Source organism: Juglans microcarpa x Juglans regia, chromosome 4D (assembly GCF_004785595.1).
Source record: "Juglans microcarpa x Juglans regia isolate MS1-56 chromosome 4D, Jm3101_v1.0, whole genome shotgun sequence".
Lineage (NCBI taxonomy): Eukaryota > Viridiplantae > Streptophyta > Magnoliopsida > Fagales > Juglandaceae > Juglans > Juglans microcarpa x Juglans regia.
The window spans coordinates 21,965,330-21,985,514 of record NC_054600.1 but is presented as its reverse complement, the minus strand read 5'-3'; the positions used below and the strand labels follow the sequence as shown (position 1 = coordinate 21,985,514).

The following is a 20,185-nucleotide window of genomic DNA, read 5'->3' as shown; positions in this document are numbered from 1 at the left end:
GAGGAAATGAGTTATAAAAGCCAAAAGATGAATGGGATGTCTTCCTTTTTTGAAGCAGTGCATGCTGTGACTGAGCCATGACCAAATAAAGCAAAGCTTAAAGATATGACAACCCTTTTGAGTTAAATTTCAAGATGGAGAAAGGGAAAGCAAAGTTAAGCACAGTTATGATTGGATTTTGTTGCTTTCATTGAAATTTATTACCATAATTAGCATCCTAAATCACAAGTCATGTGATTCCAGAGTCTCTGAATATCTTCATCACTGCTGGATAGCAACTTGTCCCAATATAAATTGGGATTTTTTTTTCTTTTAGTTTTAAAAAATAAATAAAAATTTGACTCTCGAGCTTGTGTGTAAAACACATTTAATAAAATGTTTACATATAGTATAATTTGATTTTAAATATAAATTTTGAAATTTGAATATTATTAATCAAATCGTATAATTTTAAGTTGCTTAATTTATAATCTAATTACTCATAGTCGAATATAAATTATAATTTATAGATTCTAAAATTCGAAAAAAAATATATATCAATCATCGACTATTAAGTAGACAATTATTAAACCTATGATTTGACAATACAACTAGGACACACCTTAAATGCGATTACATGAACATGCTGTCTTATGTATCACAAATCAGCAGGTAGGGGTATTACTGTCAGTTCATTGCACACTTCTTAAATACCGAAACGAAACATGCCAAGGATTCGATGTTTTCGTTTAGGTGGAATAGTAGATTGAGATGAGATAATAATTTAATTAATTTTTAAAAAATATAATATATAGTGTATATAAATTATTAATAGAAAATTTTAATTTTTATATAAAAAATATTAAATGTATTTAAAAAAAATTTATTTCTTCATACGTTAAAAATTATAAAATTTGAATTAAAAAAATTAATAAAATAAATCTTGTAAATAAAATTATAAGTATATGTAGTATTATTTATTTTATATTATATTTATTTTTTTAAAATTTAAATTAAGAAAATTAAATTAAAATTTAAAAAAAATAAATTATTTATTATATTTTATATAAAAATTTAAAAAAATTATAATGATAATATTAAAGAGATAAAATATCGAAAGACTGCTTGTCGCGTACTTCACTTGCACTCGGAAGCCAGAACTCGAACAGCTGTAATGGCACTTTCGTAGATACAAGCGAAATCCAAGCCCGAAAAATGACGTCTGCCATCCAGAAAACCCCCATTTTTCTCTGCGAAGAATAAAGAAAAATAAAAAGAAAAACCGAAACGGAAACGGAAACACGAAAACCACCGAACAGAGGTAGGGAAGCAAGAACTCAGAGAGGAAGAGAGACAGTGTAAGCATTAATGGCGGAGGGGAAGAGAGAGAGAAGCGCAAGCAGCGAGGAGAGCGTGAAGCTGTTCGTAGGTCAGGTGCCGAAGCACATGACCGAGGCTCAGCTCATCGCAATGTTCAAGGAGTTCGCTCTCGTCGACGAGGTCAACATCATCAAGGACAAGGCCACGCGCGCCTCACGTGGTTCGTTTTCTCCTTCCTCTCACTCACATTCTGGATTCTCCTTCCTCCCTCTCTGTCTCTAGTATCCTCTTTGGTTCCGAATGTGTGATTTGCCTAATTTGTTCGTTTTCCGTTGAGATTCGTTGTGCTCGAGTACCGTTAAGACTCCGTTTAAGAACCCTAATTTTCTTTTATTTTTCTCTTTCTTCCAGGGTGTTGCTTCTTAATATGTCCGTCGAGGCAAGAGGCGGATAAGGCCGTCAATGCGTGTCATAACAAGAAAACTCTCCCTGGGGTTAGTGCAATTCTGATCTCCGTGCGTGTGCTTCTTTTGTCTTAATTCTGAACATCACAAGTATATTTGTATTGGAAACTGGAAAGTTAGCTCTTTTGGGAAGTCACTGATCTTGACCTGACGACCTTCAAGTGGCAAAAGACTTCACCCACGGAGTTATTGAAACAATGCTGTATATTTTGGTTAATGTTTGGATAAAAAAGTTAGCAGTAATTAAATAATGACCATTTATAGCAATTGATAGCCAGGTTTCGACATTCAATTCAGAAACAACGGCTTAAGTTGTCTCCTTGGGTAGATTTACTGTATCATAAATGGCTACAGTGTGGGTGTGGAACATGTACACGCAAATGCATTGTTGCTTGTATAAGGTCCGGTAGCATATGGACTTTGATTGCTGTGACTCGATTTCATCCAGTAAATACTTGGATAGACTCTTGTTTGATTAAAAATAAGTCAATTCGCCTGTGCACCCCTAGGATTAGTCGGGATGCTATTCCCGGACACCCGGTGCCTATAAAAAAAACTAAAAATAAGTCAATTAAATCCAACTTGTGGCAGAGTAGCAAGACAAATGACATGAAATGAGAAATTGGCCAAGTTTTGTGTCTTGAGATTAGTTTATGTTGATTAGTGGGAGATAATTGACGTTGAAAAACCATTGTCTACTTGCATTATCCCAAGAAATGAACAACCATTTTCCTTTTTTGGTTGTGAAATAATGAACAGAAAATTAGATAAGGTTAAAGGCATGTAAGGTGAATGCCAATCAGCCTGAGAATGATTACAGTGCTGTGGTAGAGTTTATTTATGCTCGCATCATGCGTAATTTATCTTTTGGTACGATATGTGCACCAAGAACATGGCTAGCAGATTGATATATGGACCAGTGTTGTTAAAAATGTGTGCTTATGCAACTTTGGCAATTTTCTGACCTAGGTATTAAAGTGACTGGCGGAGCCCTATGTAGGCCTTGCTGGACCTTCAAGTGATTGCCCAGGCAAGCTTCTCATTTGGGCTCTTGCCTTTGCCTGTATAGCAATTGTGATATGATCTGTAGTGATTCAACCATGCAAATCAAGTTAGTCAAAAGTATTAAAAAGGACAGATAGTAAGTTTGTACTCGAGTACTTGGCACCCTAATTCTTTTGCCCAGAGTCTAATGTACTTATTATACAATCTCTTTCGTATTACTGTATGATATGCTCTTGTTTTTCTCACTCTGATTGTAAAGGGTCCTTATCTCTTTCTAATTCAGGCATCTAGCCCGTTGCAAGTGAAGTATGCAGATGGCGAGTTGGAAAGACTAGGTGTAATATTCACCATTTTAATTATGCATTTTGTTCTTAAGATGGTTACTATGAATTGTTGCTACTTTGGTTCTCCTTCCTTGCCTGATGCTTTTCTTTTCTCCTTCATGAAGTCTCTGTACATCATATGTTATTTACGTAAAAAACTTTTCACTGACCCTGCTATCCAGAGCACAAGCTCTTTGTTGGCATGCTTCCAAAGAATGTTTCGGAAGCTGAAGTTTCTGATCTCTTTTCTGAATATGGAACTATAAAAGACTTGCAGATATTAAGAGGTTCTCAGCAAACTAGTAAAGGTACTAGTTTCATAATCTTGGATTTTCTTCTTGATTGGTTGCTTGTAAGCCGCATAAATCTTAACTCCTACAGTTCCCAGCCTATTCATTGGTTGTTCTGCATGTCTTTTCACAATGTAGGTTGTGCATTTTTAAAGTATGAGACGAAAGAGCAAGCAATCGCAGCTCTGGAGGCTATCAATGGAAAGCATAAAATGGAGGTTCGTGATATTATAAAAATTCTGGTGGCCATTCATTTAGAACCATCTTGTCTATTGTTAATAGTTTTTCCCAGGTAGTTGGGCTATTTTGTGGTTGCTGCAAATCTGATCGTCAACTTCTCCTATATTAGGGATCAAGTGTGCCTTTGGTTGTCAAATGGGCAGATACTGAAAAAGAAAGGCAAGCTCGGAGGGCTCAGAAAGCTCAATCTCAAGCTTCTAATGTGCCAAATACTGATTCACAACATCCTTCATTGTTTGGAACTTTGCCAATGGGTTATGTTCCTTCATATAATGGATATGGCTATCAGGTGAGTCTCACTGTCATGTATGTGCTAATAAGGTAATATGCTGGAACTTGCGGGCATGTATAAAAACCTGTTATCACTTTCTAACCATGCTCCATTATCGCACTATCTTGCCATTCAAGAAATTTTTTCATTCTTGTATGGTTGTCATTCACACTGTTTTGACTTTTGATCTACTATCTTTATGTGTTCAGAATGTAACGACCATCTCTTCTTTCTATAGGCTCCTGGAACTTATGGACTTATGCAATACCGCCTGCCACCAATGCATAATCATTCTGGATTTCATAATATCATTCCCACAATAAACCAAGGAAATGCCTTGCGAGGAGTTACGCCTGAACTTGGCACCAATATGGCCCCTAGAAATTATGCTATGCCTCCTGCAAGTTATGTGGGGTCTGCTTATCATGGGATACCAGGTCTTCAGCATCACGTGGCATATCCTGGTGGAATGATGAGTCATCGGCCTCCAAGTGCTTCACTTGGGTCAGTGCCACCTGCTGTTATGAACAGTAATCCCACGGCATCTTCGAACACTGGTAAAAGTTCTGGGGGTCAGGTTGAAGGTTGTTATCTGTATATTGTTCTTGTTTTTTTTCCTGCTTTTTCATTTGATGCTTTTCTTTTGGGGGAGTCTGGGTGGTGTTATTAAGTATTTTGTCTCCTCTTACTTAGGTCCACCTGGCGCCAATCTATTTATTTATCACGTACCTCAAGATTTTGGAGATCAAGAGCTTGCCAATGCTTTTCAGGCATATGGTAGGGTCTTGAGTGCTAAGGTTTTTATCGACAAAGCAACTGGTGTTAGCAAATGTTTTGGTGATCACATTACCTAGTTAACTTTCAATCTGACATAAGTTCTTCTGAGATTTGTCTCTAATCATTCACTATTTACTTACCCCCAATAAATTTTCATTCACCATTTTCAGGGTTTGTCAGCTATGACTCACCCGAGGCTGCTCAATCTGCCATTACCGTGATGAATGGATTCCAATTAGGTGGTAAAAAATTAAAGGTTCAGCTTAAGAGAGATAATAAAGAGATTAAATCATATTGAACTGAAGGTGAGTAATGGAAGAAAGCAGAATTCTTGTTTGTATGTGGACGCATTCAACCAGGTCATATTGTTACCACGACAGCATCGTCATATGGAGCGGACAAGATAATCTGTGGTTATATGCGGGTGCTCCATCCTACTTGTAATTGCCTCATGGGACTGAAACCCCAGAAACTTGTAATTCATGGCCCATTCTGTGCCAGTACAATATGTAATTTATGTATCATGGAAGTTCATTTAGACATTTATTATTAATTTATTGATTTTTCCCAGAGAACATCTGTTAGCTGTATAATTTCGTGGAAACATCCATGACAAAATGATTTTTTGCTTCATTTTTTTTTTTTTTTTGCCTTTTACACAGCTACATCAACTATGCTTCATTATATCATCGTTTTCTCATCAGTGTAATATTGACAGGTAAGATTTTTATTACTCTTCCGAAAAAAGTATTTACAGTTGTAAACTATCCTGTTTGAAGTTAAATACCAAGTTTCTAGTTCCTCTTTATTGAAGGCCCACAGAGCATTTTCCTCTATGTAAGTCATTGTAGTTACTGTGTGTGTAGTGTGACATGCCTGTGAAATTGTAGATATTTAGCATTCGGCCTTAGATTTTTATAGAGATGGGTGTTTCAAAAGGCAAGTTAATTAAACCATTTGTCCATGTTTCATCTGGTGGAGGCGTATGCTCATGTAGCCACTTCCATCTGGGTTCATGTCATCCTTTTGTAACCCAAAGCCAGTTGGCTTGCAATTGAATTTAGGGTTTTATCACATATATGTTTGATTATCTTCATCAACTTACTTATAGTAAATATGGTTGCCTTAAGAATATTGATTATTCCCCATCACATGCTAGTAGCTAATCTTCTCTTTCAGTCATTCATTTCAAAACGTAATATATGTTTTGTAAGTGGCTCATTTGGTGTTCAGGTATTTTTCTATTTTTGAAGTCAGTGTGTTTTTTGTTTGTAATTTGCTTTTGTTAATGAGTTTTTATGAGCATGAACATTGCTGTTGTAGGATATTGGGGACTCTGCATCTCAGGTCTCTGTTGGTGCTTTCTTGCTTTAACCAATCTGATATACCAAGCAAGACTGAGGATTTTTATATTGACTGGGAAAAGATTGAAAAGAAGCACTTTCACATTCAATCGGGTAAAAAAATTGGTGAAGGTATTGTGCCTTTGGACTTACGAAACCTCATAATTTCCTTGTTTAATGCTTTTAATTTTAGCCAATCGTGTAACTGAACTCATCTTGAACCATGAGATTCTATTTTATCTATGCTGGTTTAGATAATGATCTTTTGATATGTTTTTTTTCCATTATGATGAATATCCATTCTTTTTTTCTTTGCATCAATATCATGAATTATTGTCTAGCCCACACTCTTTCAGATTATTACCAAGTGATGTTCCTTTCTTGAAACTTCTATCTTTCAATGTCAGAAATAGGAATGGTGGTATGCAGGCTTGGTCTTTGTATTAACTGTTTAAGTTGCTCATTTAGATTTAGGCCGCAGCCAATATTGGGAAAAAAATTCTTTGCACCCCCCAACCACCCAACATTTTATATTTTGCACTCCAAACTACCAAACCTGACACTGCAACTTTTTGGAAGTTAAGAGGCTGCAATGTGTTGGTTTTCGTAATTTCAGGAGCAAAGTGTACAAGTTTATTTTTTTATTAAGTAATGCAAAGTGTACAAGTATGAATAAAGAATAAAACAGAGAGTGCAGTAGCAAATGGCATCCCCCGAAAAAAAAAAAAAAAAAAAAAAAAAAAAAAAAAAAAAAAAAAAAAAAAAAACCCAATGGCACTCTTGCTGACTAGAGGACTCATCATTAGCACCAAAAAGTCCTACACATAACAAAAGGGCCAACAGCAACTACAAAACCAAAAGCTTAGGCCGTACTCTGCAATACAAGCAAAAACTATAAGCTCAAATATACAGAGGCTAAGAGTTGGAAGAATTAAACACACTGACCTTCAGATATGATACCAAACATGTGAAGAAGATCTTTCTTATGTTGTTCTTCACGAATAGCTAGCTGGCTAGAGGCATGCCTAGAAATTGCTTTGCTGAACTACAACCCAAAATGATTATGATGATTTCAGTCAATCAGTGAGTTTAAAATTAAGGAAGAGGAACTACTTACAAATATAAGGAAGCAGAAGTAATAGTTTAGTTTGAACAGTTTCATCTGGTTTGTCTTTGAGAATTCAGACCAATATCAATGTGCTTGAATTTGGAACTGTTGTTGTTGATATGTAGCTTCTTTTATATTCTGAGATTTAAGATTCACATCATTTACTAAAAAAAAAAAAGATTTTTCGTCAGGAAATCTTGGCCAAAGAAGCACAAAAGAACTTGATTGGTGCTGAATTGGTTGATTTAGTCATTAAGTGATTCGTCTCTTGTAGTTTCACCTTCTTAGTAAGGACTTCTGTGAGGCAAAGTTAACTAGAAATATGTGCCTTTGGACCATTGCTGCATCATTTTTTTGGCTGGTTGGCATCATATGTTACTTACACGTGATGGCTGTTAATACCAAATTTGAGTAAAAGAACTATTTGGAGAACTTTGTTGTATAGCTGGAAAAATATTTGAAACACGGCATCTGGGTCTTATTAGATTGAGTTGTGAATTCTAATTCTCAGGGTTCCGGGTGATAAAATGCAAAAAAAGAAAAAAAAAGATTAAGATCTAACTGTACAATGCCTGTGGTGAATGTATATAGAAGTCTGGACAGAGTGGGCATTGTCTGCTTATTTATAGTATTTTCTATGACAGAACTTCAGAGACTGCAAATGCTACAAGTTTTTTACCTAGTTGAACTTTGGACCCATGTACGGGTTAGGTAAATCATCGGTTTTTCACCGATAAGATGTGGCTTCTAGAAATTGTTTGTATCCAAGGATTCGAACCTTAGACCTAGTGGCACACCGAGAGCATAACCCCAAGATCAAGGCTCTTAGCACTCGAGCAATTTGTCTTTTGGGTTATCTGCCGTAGTTTTAAGCTTGTCATTATGATATAAACATGTACCGGGTTTAAATCCGGTACCCGGGCTGGATAAAATTGGTTTTAATCATGCGGGTACCAGCTCGGATATGTCCCGAGTTGGAATCTTTACTCGAAATTTTTGGGTTCCGGACCGGGCTGAAAAAAAATCTGACTCAGATGAACAGTCGTATTTACTTGGCGTGCATGGAAGCTGCTGAATGCCACCACAGCATAGATAAAAGTGTGTTGACGTGGGGGTGAGTCTACAACTCTCATGCGAGGTGCGTATTCTCCCTATCAGAAACAGTCCAATTTTAATGCTAGTATGATATTTGGATGTCAAATTCATCAATTGTGGGGGGATTAGTCTCATGCGAGTTGCCTAGTCTTTATCACCAAGCCGTCTTAGATTCGTGCTGGATTAGGATATGATGTCAAATCAATTAAGTGCTACATGGACACCCTTTTGAAAAAGGATTTGATTGGTGTGTTGAATTAAATGACTGGAATGAAGAAGAAGTTCGTTTTCTTCATCTTTGAGCCAAAGGTTTACCAACAAGAAATGGGAAAAAAAACGATGGTTCTCGTATGGATGTACATAAGAAAACAGAGACATGGGCCCCCTCCCTCGTTTACTTGTCTGTGGAAACCATTATTAATGAACACCAATGTTATAGTGTCTAATGGAACATCATCAGAGACGTCCGGCATAGCACATGTGGTCGGTCCAACCGAGTGACCTCCTGTAATCAGATGGTTACGTGATACGGGTCCTAATGATGTTACGTGTACATTTAATACACGTAAAAGGTAGAAGTGGATAGACATAGGAGAATTGAATTTTATCACAAAAGTCAAGCTGCTGTTAAAAGTAGTGGTGGGTATATTTTGGAGAATTGAATTTTACTTCAGCCTAACCCCCACAACATAATTTTTTGGTTGAAGATTTCTTTTGGGTTTTTATTCTTTTTGATGTTAGGAAGCAGTGGACCATGGATCTTTGTACTTAACCCACGTTTCAATCGTTTAAATAAAATATTCAATAACAAGAATAATGGACGCCGTTTCCCTGTTCAAACGTTCCGCATGCAGCCTTTAATTATTTCAGTTTGGTAAATGGTAGTCTACCCCCCGCAACGTTTTATCTACTTCATTTTAAGGGCCTGAAAATAAATAAATACTCTATATAGACGCCCTTTAATGAACTCGCTTTTCCCCTTTTTCAAAGTGAATAATAATAATAATACCTTTAGCTACCATCCCTTTCTCAACTTAGCTGCCCGTCGTATCTTTTACTCTTATTTTGTGATGTTGTATTTAATAATTGGAGATTATTGTTAAAGGCATCTGACCAGATTGTCATAATTTTCAATTTTTAAAATAGAGATATGAAGTTTAAAATCTTCTTTTCAAATCAAAATAATAATAATAATAATTAGAAATTATTTATTATATTTTACTCATAAGTCAATTATTTAATACTACATCAAAAGATATCGAGAAAATAATGTTAAAAATGATGATTAATAAAGTTTTTATAATAATAATATAAAGTAAAGAAGAGATTTTTTTAATGGAAAATGCTAAATAGATTATTTAACTTACATAAAAAGTATGAATGAGAACAGGGGTATTATAAGATGTAATCTAAATAAACCACTAACGATTTTTCTAGTCGTTTTAACAAAGTGGCTTTGTTTTTTTTTTTTTTTTGTTTTTTTTACTTAAATGTTGATAACACAAAACTGTTGCAGATAATTAGGTGGATATAAACGGACAGAAAAATTATTTACACACAATATTTTTTATAACACTTTACATAATTATATTTTAAATTAAAGATATTTTTATAAAATACTTTATAAAAATAACATCATTTTATAAAAATATTCTTATATTATAATATTATTATATAATATATTGTACAATATACTGTATATATATCATTATTCGGACAGAAACCTCCAATCCCACCCCACCGTATTCCCTTTATCCACGCTGTATCTTTTAAGTTGCACTGTTGCACATGTTTGTTTTCATCTACCGTTTTAACTTCGAGTTCGTTCTACAACACCAAACTGAACCCAGTGCAGGAAAACAAAGCAAAGCAAATGAGTTGCCCCCACCCACCAAAAACGCGTGTGCCCGACGCGTGTATTGGGGGAGGTGGGGAGTCGAGGTTTTCCTTCTAGATGGTTTCGGTGGTCCATCGATATAAATCATTTTGCTTTCCTTTTGCATCTAGAAGGGTGTGCTGGATTATTTTTAGCATGCCTTCGGTTTTTTTTGGTCCTTCTAGAAAAGACTTCTGCCAGATACTTTCAACCAGTTACTTTCTCCTTTATGGAGGAGGTGCCTTGAATTAAGTTAGAACTAGAAGAAGCGAAGCCCATAGTGTCAAACAAGACAACCCACGTCCTCTCACTTCAGTTTTCCTGTTGATAAGTGCCTGTGTCTCTCTTTTGTGTATGTATGTATAGGAGGAGCACCAGTTTTTTGGGGGGTACCAAGTACCAACCCATGCTTTCTTTTCTTTCCTAAACATTATGGACGTCAGAAATCATCTTGTGGATGTCTCTTCTTTCTTTCTCTTTGAAGCCACCGGGACTCCCAAGATAATTGTGATCCCGCCGCCGAAGGTGATGTTGGCCACGTCGACATTGCCATGGCCGACGATGATGCAGAATCGTGTAGCTATGATTTGTCCGATGCTCCTAGAGATAACGAGTTCGATGATTGTGATCTTCAACCATTTGTTCTTCATGAATCATCTGACGACGAAGGCGACGACTGTGGACATGATGAGGAGGAGGAGGTCGAGGAAGAGGAGGGCCATAGCTACCAAACATGGAATAGTGAACATAATTGGAATCCGACAGGCAACCAGAAATCGGGTGCTTCCGTCGATTCAAGAAAAGATCAGTTGATGACAGAGGCGGAGAAGAGCAGGAGGTTCTGGGAGGCATGCTTGGCTTCTTAAGTCTTTTGAGTTTAGTTTTCCCGAGTCTTTTTTCCAGTCTTTCGTACGTCTAGTTCATGGTATTCTTTCTTCTCTCTCTCTAGCTCTTGGTGGATTTTTAAGGAGAAACGGCTAGGACAGGTAGGGGGCGGTGGTGGTTTGTTGATCTAGATTAGGTTTTATTACAATTGTACATAACTTGTGCCAATAGATAGTTAGATACGATAACATGAATTGCCATCTAGCATTTTTAAGTTGAATTTGGATGATAAACTGAATTGAGTTGAGATGATAAAATATTATTTTTTAATATTATTATTATTTTAAAATTTAAAAAAGTTAAATTATTTATTATATTTTGTATTAAAATTTAAAAAAATTATAATAATGAATTGAGAGGAGTAGAAGCCAGATACGGTTTATTCACAGCATGCTATGCCGATTTATTGTTTGTTTTGTTCTTGTTCTTGTTCTTGCTAATTACGAAGCCAGATATGGATCCCAAAATCGCAAAGGAGCTGTCTTGTTCTTGTTCAATCGAGACCAACTATTCCCAGCTCTGTAATTAGCAGATCAACTCACATTCATTTGGTGCCCATCAAATTTTTCTCTCTTTTAATTTATTTGGGGTAGGAGGGGAGGGGGAGAGAGGTAAAGACTAGGAGTAGGTTGTCACGAGGTGAAAGAAAGGGAATCCGCTGAGAACGTGTGTGACAACAGTGTTATTCGAGATGGTGTAAAACAGAGCTAGACAACGGAGTATTATTACATGAGGGTGAGAAAATGGCAACTGGGTTTGGCATGATTAGCACAGTGGCTGAATGAATAATGTAGTGAAGAGTTATAGGCTGGAACTATTACAGCACAAATAAAGGGTGATATGAAAGATATGCCATTACAAAGGGAGTGGATAATGGTTGGATTGGATCCCACTATTATCTCTAAAATTTTAACCGATCACAATCCCTCTCAAGTACTGGTGAAATCTATTTACTCTGATATCTAACTCGATTGAATGAATAAATAAAAGATATGACTATAAAAATTAAATGACGAGCTACATTGAGAGAGAGAGAGAGAGAGAGAGAGAGAGAGAGAGAAACAATCACAGAGAAATCAGATGAGACGAGAGAAAACAACATGAAGGACGCCAACCTCACTTTGTGGGACGGGTGGGTAATGTAATGCAAAAGCAGCAGGAAGGGTGGTGATGATGGTGCGATACGCATAAATAGACAGAAGATGATTAAACATGGCATAATCATTTTGAAAGAGTAGAATACTAGAATCCACTATTTAAAAATTAATTTTTTTATGTGAATCTTATAGTTTATTTATTTTTTTCAAAACGATTATGCGACAGTTACATAATTTACAGTTGCAAATATCTTTTCTCTAGACATGCATACGTTGACTTCCACCCAAAAAAAAAAAAAAAAAAAAAAAGGAAAGAAGACATTTCATATGAAAACATGCACGCCAATTTAAAAGCAAAGTTCCCTACGAATTCAATAGACTGAAATTGTTCGACGTGGAAGGAAACAGGACTCGACTTCTGACTGACAATTCATTCCAATCTGAAAATGCTAAAGGGTTAGAAAATGGTTCACTACTGAAAGGTACAAAGAACAAACACATGTTCAGCCCTAAACTGAACCCTGAATCTTTCACAATCCACAAGCAAAACACTCCCTCCCTACCCCAGTTTAAGGAGAGCCTCACACCCAATGCTGTATTAATAATTTACAGGAGTAATCGTGACTGTCGAGAGAAATTCAAGATCAAACGAAGTATATTACCAAGCACTATGAATATGAAAGAAGTCACGCAGATCATGTAGATGTCAACAATGGCGTAGGCGAAGTGGACACCGATTTATCAATCATCTCCGCGTCATTGGCGCTTGCACATGCTATTGATGGGCTCTCTTTATCAAACTTTGTTTCCACAGCAATCAGGCTTGTCTCCAAGTCTTCCACATCACTTGAACTTGAGCTAGATTTCCCATTTTTGCTTTCCGTGAATGAAACGCTGCTGATACCAGACTCCCCATTGAAGCCCAAGCAACTCGAGGGGCTTGCATGCTCTGACTGTAAATCATTTGACGGTTCTTCTGAAAAACTATTTGTGGTGGTATTCTTTCCGTCCAATTGCCTTAAGAAGCATTCTTCTATCTCACTTAATAACTCCACCTCATCTTCATCTTCGCTGCTGTGGTTATAAGGGCAATTATCATCATTGTCTGACGTAGGTGCTTGCAATTCACAACTTATATCCATCTCCTGCTGACTGTCAAAATCCTCGTCGGTTTGCTGATGGGAAGAACGTGATGACATAGGTGAATATTCTCCAGTAGCAGACTCTTCCCGTTCTCTTATTGTTTTCATAATCAGGGTCTTGAGCAAGTTCATTACTTGAACCGCGTGCATTAAAGCCGTCAATGGATCAGACATCTAAACAAATAAAAAATGAAACATAAATTTTTTTTTTTTTTTTTATTGGCACCGGGTCTCTAGGAACAGCGTCCCAACTAATCCTGGGGGTGCTAAAAAAATGAAACATAAATTTACAGAATGAAAATGAAAAGCAATACTAACCACAGAAAATTATTGGTAGAACATTGGAACTTTTAAAACCAAAACAGATTCTCAGTAGTTATATTTTTCTTGCTACCATAAGGAAGAAAGGTTATTCGAAAATGCTGACCAGATCATGGTCAAGTACCTGAGTCATATTAGGAGCAAAAACCATGGCAATGTTTCTGGCATTCATTTTGTTGGATTCCTCTTCCTCAACAACATCTGCCATAAGATCAACAGCCCAATTAAGCAATGCAACCTCAGTTGGCTTTAACTGCTTCACAAGCTCAACAGATTCTTCTTCAGTGTTGCACTGGAGAACTTGTTCAGGAGAAAGTCCATCTAGGACCCCTGAAGGAAGCTCTCGGAACCAGGCTTTGATGAGTCCTGCCAAGCAATGGACATCAATGTTTTCAGGGACAATGCCTCGGTTCAGCTGATCCCTTACACGCTCCTCTTGGCTATTCTCTGGGTTTATCCTGAAAATTCCTTCTGCCTACAAACAAATCATTTACAGAAACCAGCAAGGAAACTCGTCTATTAGCCAGATTATGATAAACAAGCAACTACATGCAAGTAAACTAATAGAAGTTATCAAACACTAGTACCTTTAGACCTCCTTGAGAGTACAAGCGCTCTTGCATTAGCAAGAGTATGGTGGGCACACTATTTCCATTTGTATCGTAAGAGCATTGCATTGATTCTGCTGACACGCCAAACACGCTAGCACTGCAAAATCTTAGAAATAAAAGTTAGGACAATCCACAAAACACAGAAACCAATCATCAGGGAGGAGAAATTTCTAAGAGAAGAAAAGCACCGGCAATAAATTTGAGATGCTAGAAAGATTTTGTAATGAAAAATAAATCCAAAGTGAACAGGTCAATGATGGAACAGTGAAGAAAATAAATTCCAACATACTTCATAGTAACTGACTCTGCAAGGAATTCGGATTAAATTCAATTGATAAAAGAGAAAATGTCTGTCACCACATCAAAGGGAAGGGATGATGATTAAAAAGACATGAATAGTATTTTCGGTTTAGTATTTTGTGGCTAAGGAAATATAATAGGCATCGTCTAATGACCGAAAAAAATCAGCTCAGTTAGAACCACAAGAGGATGACAACAGTTTGGGACACTTGGACGAGCCCAACTCATAAACTCAACGGATCTTCTTAAATATACTTGGGACTCTATTTCATTGAGTAATGCGAACCCAAATATCCATATACAGTTCCCTGCTTAGGAACTAGAGGAAAAGAATAAAAGATTATAATTCGAATGCCGGACTTCATTACTTGCGGACACACGGAGATCACTAAACAATAACTTGAACTTGGCTCAGTAGAACTACCCGACTTGTTGCCTTCAGAATTTGCAATGAAATAAGACTCACAAACTAGATAAAGCTTAACCTTTTGTCATTTCTCTATTCCTCCACTTACTCTACAAATAAACGGGGTTTTTTAGGCTTCCAATCATCACATCCAAAACCCTCAAAAGACCATTTATAAACCCCAAACACTTTAAGCTAAAAGATAAAAAGTTCATATTAAATGTATGTGAAATCTGGGGTTTGTTCAGCTAGAAGGCTATACAACTTCAACTCTAGTGCAGCTAAAAGTTCAGGACCAATGCAAATCTCTTACTGTCTCTGTGCCCCATCCTCAAGATCCAAAATGTAGTAAATAAAACAACTTGCTTCCTACTTCTACCAGATCTAAGATTCCAAAATGAAACCATATTTTCAGCCAAGAAAACCAAGATAAAAACAGACAAAGCCAAGACCACCCAGAACGAAAACAGGAAAAAAAGAGAGGAAAAAAGAAAAAGAAAAGAGCAGTTGATACCTTGCACTCGGAACTCGACCAGGGATCTCAACCTCGAACTCCACAGGCAGACCCAGAAACCCATTGAAACGGTCGAACGTCACGTGTGTAATGTGCTGAACATTAGTGGGCCACCCGATTTCCATGTTATGAACGGCGGACATCACATCCTCCCGCCGATCAACACGGCAAGAAACCATGGATTTCCTCAGAGCCGCCACGAGAAACGCCACCAACGAGAGCTGGTTTTGCTCTTCCTCGGACCTCTTTCCACCCTTTGCTCCCCTACCACCACCACCACCACACCCCGCTCCCTTCGTTATCATCACGAGCCCTGTCATCTCTCTTCCTCGCGCACACACACACTCTGAGAAACCAACCGTGTGGAGTCTCTTATCTGAAACCGTGTCTGTGTTTATTACCACCCTGAGGGCCTGAGGGCCTGAGGCTCAGTTTGTTTTGCTTTAATGGATTTTGTTGGGTTGCATTCAAGTTTGGTTTTTGAAGTTATAACTATGAATCTGTCTCTCTGTATCTCTCTACTCTCCCTTTCTCTCTCTCTCGGGACTTCAAACGGCCACTCGTTTCAAATTGAATTTGTTTCTTCCTGGGGTTACTTTTATCTGAAAGTATTAGATTATCGAACCTTGGATTTCAAGAAAATTACATGGATGACACTCACAGTCAATTGCTCATAAGGACACCAAAACTTGGCTAATTGACAAAGCTACGGCTTTTATGAAATTAAATACAATTTAGGCATGACTTTTCTTTTTGAAACTTTTGACCTTTATTCTGTAGACGTTGGAAGGGTCTTTTTTGCTTCAAACATCAATGAAACCTTTTTTTTTCTCAACTTTATTTGATCATTCACTCAAATAGCTACTTCCACCAGCTTGACTTGATTGATTGGCAGTCCTCATCTAGCTTTGACGGCTTAAATTTATGAACATATCAACACAATTCCAAGAGTCTAAATCCTGATTAGGTGACTAAGAAGATTACCAATTTTAGTTGCGTAAATTTCGCATATATATATATATATATATATATAGAAGTTAGAGCTCAGTCAAGAGTCTCAAAGAATTGTGGCAGCATATGTTCAAGAAATTGAACAAAGATGAAATGCAAGAGCTTAACTTCAATATTTTGGACCTTATGATGGAGAAGAAATGTTCAGGAATATTTACATTGACCTAAACTCTGTAATTAAAAGAGCTAGACATCTGCAAGATGAGATCTCATCAATACAAACAAGAGAAGCTACTCAAACTTCACCTCTTAACTCAAGAAGAATAATGTGCGAATGTTCACCTCAAGGTTTTTACAAAATCAACTGGGATGTGACAGTTGATAAGAAGATTTGTAAAATAGAAATTTGTGTTACTGTCAAAGATGAACGTAACACTTTTTTGACTACCTTGAGAGAGATACAAAACTCAATTCCAGTTACTAGAGGCCATAGCAGCACATAGAGTAGCAAAATTTAGATTGGAACTTGGTATGTGCAGAGTAATTTTGGAAGGAGATTCCCTAACAGTTTTTAAAGAGGTACATCAGATGAAATAACAAGAGAGTTACTTTGGAACGATAATTTCAGATCTGAAAGAAACATTGGCTCAATATGAGAAGTGAAAAATATGTCACATGAATCGTGAGGATAATTCATTTACTCATGAACTAGGAAAGGTTACATTACATGTAACTAATTACATAGTTAACATGGAGGAAACTCCAAACAGTCTTCAATCCTTGTAATGATCATGTTATCAATGAATGAGGTTATTTCAAAAAAAAAAAAAAAAATTAATGATATTTGTAGTGTAAATCTCATGAATTCTCTTTAAAAATAAAAGTAGGTAAATCTTATACACACATGAAAAAATCATTTTTCTACTAGGACTCCATTTTTTGTAATAAGATAAATGATATTTATAATTTTAGGATGTATAAATTTCGTACATTTTTTTTTTTAAAAGTGAATAAACCTGATACCCATGTAAAAAAAAATTATTTTTTAATAATAGATTCAATTTTTTTCAAAAAAAAGGATACGTGAAACTTTTACCTTATAACTATATCTAGTGTTACTCTTTATATCAAATATACATATTCACGAAAATATATTTTTTCTTTTATGTATTTTTATGATACGGTTTACTCTTAAAAAAAAAAAAAAAAACTGCACAAGATTATTTGCAATTGTAGAAATTATTACTCTTCCGCAAACAGAACAGCTTTATGTCACAAGAAGATGTCAATCCAAGGAAAGTAGGTTGGAAGTAATTATAGCATTTGGTAAAGGAAATTAGGGGACACGACCATCTTTCATGGAGTTGATAATCGATATAACAGTGTCATTTTCTTGGGAAAATGGAGGAGACCGAGACATGCTTCCTTTTGGAAAATAAACAAAAGCAATTTCGAATAAATGGAGGAGACCGTTGGGGGAAGGATGATTGTGAATAGCATATATAGACAGAAGTGAGGAGAGGACAACTTTGATATTTCCAATGATGACCTTTCTTTTTCTATCTGTTTGTCTTTCGCGTGATTAATGGGAAATGGATTTTGCTTTTCTTCTTCTTTTCCTAACTTTTTTCCAAACATTTCTTCTTTTGTCTCCAACTTTAGCAGTCTTTAATGTTAAAATAATTGCAATCAACGTAGATACGATAAATGGCTTCAATTGTCTAGTACTCATGAGTTTAAGTACGAAAAAAAAAAAGTTAAATTGAAAACAATAATTCGGCATATATCAATAATTAGTAATTTTTGAAGTTGTAAAAATCACTCTTGAATCATCTTTTATAATAAAATAATTATTCTCATCAGATACTATTCACTACACAACTATCAAGTATAGAGTGTAAGAATGAATAATAGTTGATATAATTCTTTATAATAAGAATGCAGACAAAAACAAAACAAAAAAAAATCTTTTGCATGATTTAGGAATGCAAGTTGGGGCAAAACATTGGATTCCATATTGTTTTTAATATTAGAAATAAAAAATTTATTAACAATGAGACCCAATTCTTCCAACACAACTGTCATTTTCACTTCACGAAAGCAAAAGGAGATATTATTTAGTCCAAAGCTCAGATTCTATTATTTTAGAAGAAAAATTAAGACTATGACATAATGCTTTGGACTTTTAAGTACTAATAATTCCCTTAATGCAAAAGCAGAAAATGTATATACATAAATTTGTATTTTTCAACCTTTTTGCTGGTTTCATTGAAATAAGAAATAAAATACATATTCATTGAGTATATATTGTTGTAAGGGATGACGAGTTAGGGTTATATGCTTGAGTAATTATAAGATAATCTTAGGGTATGTTTGGAAACAAAACTTTTATCCAAATTACTTCACCACTATTCACAAACTATTCACTATTATTTCATTATTATTTACAAATTATTTCATCATTATTCACAGATGATCTGAAATATTCTTAGCATCCAAACAGAACCTAATAAAAATGCTAACATCTTATTATAATGGTGGTGTTAACACTAAGCTGGATGCTCTCTCAATATTTTTAAGAAAAAAATAAAACGTTTATCTAACTTTAGACTCCTTCCTAATAAAAAAAAAAAAGTGATACACTTAGAATTATTTGTATAACTCTTTATACAATTATGTTTTAAATGAAGAACATTGCAATAAAATAATTTATAAAAATAACATTATTTTATAGAAATACTCGTAATTTAAAATATGATTATATAAAATGTTTTATATATATATATATATATATATATATATATATAAATGGTTGTGTATTATTACAAGAGAGAGGAAGGGATCCTCTTTTCTTTTCCTATAACCATTCTCTATATCTGATCCTCCCTTTTTTTTTTATCGTCTTCTCCTTAATTTTCTTTTCGTAAATTTTCATTAGTATTTTCATGTCTGTCTCATGCATGGGCCTAGATGTACATCTCTATTCCCACAAAAATATTACACGACCTATATCATTAAATATCCACAGACCACCTCTAGCTATTACATCCATGCATGCATGCATGGTCCCAAAACCATGTGTTTCGATCCTTTATCGACAGATTTTTTGTTTCTTGTCTATACCGGATACAGACCTTCAACTCATTTTTCAGTAATTTTATTATATTTTCTCTTATTTTTTATTTATTTCACTCTTTTTTATATGGAAATTAAAACATACATATATGATCTATCGTACTGGTCCACTCGATCGCCAACAGCCACCCACTGCATATCACTCTAATCTAGACGCCCGTGTATCTTTCACTCTTCTATTCTAGACTCTAGTTGCCCACTTCCCTCTTCCTCTACCTATTCCTCAACAATCTAGTTTTTTCAGACATTCGTTTTTATTTTCTTCTTCAAGGATACAGAGAATAAAGGCATGGCAAACTTCACCAAATTCTTTTAAGTTGTTTGAATAGGGAGATCCATGAGATGTTTTAAGTAAGTTGTTTGGATAGGGAGATCCATGAGATGTTTTAAGTAAGTTGTTTGGATGGAGAGATCATGAGATGTGATGAATTGAGATGAAAGTTATAAGTTAAATAAAATATTATTAGAATATTATTATTATTTTGAGATTTGAAAAAAATTGAATTGTTTATTATATTTTGTGTAAAAATTTGAGAAAGTTGTAATGATGAGATGAAACACTTTCATCATCCAATACAAAATTATCTTTTACGACTTTGAGTTTGGTTCTTTATGTGGCGGTCTAATTTGATGATCCGACTTTATAAGAGTTTGTTGCGATTTTCCAGTAGATTTTTAATGAGGTTTCAACCAGTCCAACCCAACTCTTAATTAAGATTTATCCGTTAATAA

At 35.4% G+C, this 20,185-nt stretch overlaps 3 protein-coding genes across 7 annotated transcripts; 2 read left to right on the top strand and 1 right to left on the bottom strand.

The window, feature by feature from the left end:
* Nucleotides 1-1,237: 1,237 nt before the first annotated feature.
* LOC121259265 (RNA-binding protein BRN1) lies at nt 1,238-5,239 on the top strand. Of its 4 annotated transcripts, none has more exons than XM_041160788.1 (9): nt 1,238-1,519; nt 1,711-1,793; nt 3,052-3,103; nt 3,274-3,399; nt 3,520-3,599; nt 3,731-3,910; nt 4,131-4,449; nt 4,586-4,689; nt 4,840-5,239. In XM_041160788.1, exons 1-9 carry the CDS (start codon nt 1,348-1,350, stop codon nt 4,888-4,890), a joined length of 1,167 nt encoding a protein of 388 aa, XP_041016722.1. In that variant the 5' UTR covers nt 1,238-1,347; the 3' UTR covers nt 4,891-5,239. The 4 variants fall into 4 exon arrangements, with proteins under 4 accessions (XP_041016722.1, XP_041016720.1, XP_041016721.1 ...); XM_041160786.1 differs by having other exon boundaries at nt 1,239-1,519; nt 4,586-4,729; XM_041160787.1 differs by having other exon boundaries at nt 1,239-1,519; nt 4,131-4,476.
* A 4,716-nt stretch (nt 5,240-9,955) lies between these two features.
* Nucleotides 9,956-11,189, top strand: LOC121259264. Its single transcript, XM_041160783.1, has one exon. The coding sequence runs from the start codon at nt 10,643-10,645 to the stop codon at nt 10,955-10,957; it is 315 nt and encodes a 104-aa protein (XP_041016717.1). The 5' UTR covers nt 9,956-10,642; the 3' UTR covers nt 10,958-11,189.
* Nucleotides 11,190-12,423: 1,234 nt separating this feature from the next.
* LOC121259263 (rho GTPase-activating protein 2) lies at nt 12,424-15,936 on the bottom strand. Of its 2 annotated transcripts, none has more exons than XM_041160781.1 (4): nt 15,368-15,936; nt 14,124-14,253; nt 13,661-14,011; nt 12,424-13,389 (listed from the first exon to the last, which is right to left on the bottom strand). In XM_041160781.1, exons 1-4 carry the CDS (start codon nt 15,685-15,687, stop codon nt 12,769-12,771), a joined length of 1,422 nt encoding a protein of 473 aa, XP_041016715.1. In that variant the 5' UTR covers nt 15,688-15,936; the 3' UTR covers nt 12,424-12,768. The 2 variants fall into 2 exon arrangements, with proteins under 2 accessions (XP_041016715.1, XP_041016716.1); XM_041160782.1 differs by having other exon boundaries at nt 14,124-14,244; nt 15,368-15,924.
* Nucleotides 15,937-20,185: the final 4,249 nt, after the last annotated feature.

Excerpts from the sequence above, each read along its gene's own strand:
- LOC121259265 (XM_041160785.1), top strand. The coding sequence starts at position 1,348 with ATGGCGGAGGGGAAGAGAGAGAGAAGCGCAAGCAGCGAGGAGAGCGTG. Across the intron at positions 1,794-3,051 it reads ACAAGAAAACTCTCCCTGGG|GCATCTAGCCCGTTGCAAGT; the intron begins GTTAGTGCAATT and ends TTTCTAATTCAG. Across the intron at positions 3,104-3,273 it reads TGGCGAGTTGGAAAGACTAG|AGCACAAGCTCTTTGTTGGC; the intron begins GTGTAATATTCA and ends CCTGCTATCCAG.
- LOC121259264 (XM_041160783.1), top strand. The coding sequence starts at position 10,643 with ATGGCCGACGATGATGCAGAATCGTGTAGCTATGATTTGTCCGATGCT.
- LOC121259263 (XM_041160781.1), bottom strand. The coding sequence starts at position 15,687 with ATGACAGGGCTCGTGATGATAACGAAGGGAGCGGGGTGTGGTGGTGGT. Across the intron at positions 14,254-15,367 it reads GGTCGAGTTCCGAGTGCAAG|ATTTTGCAGTGCTAGCGTGT; the intron begins GTATCAACTGCT and ends TTTATTTCTAAG. Across the intron at positions 13,390-13,660 it reads TTGCTCCTAATATGACTCAG|ATGTCTGATCCATTGACGGC; the intron begins GTACTTGACCAT and ends TTATTTGTTTAG.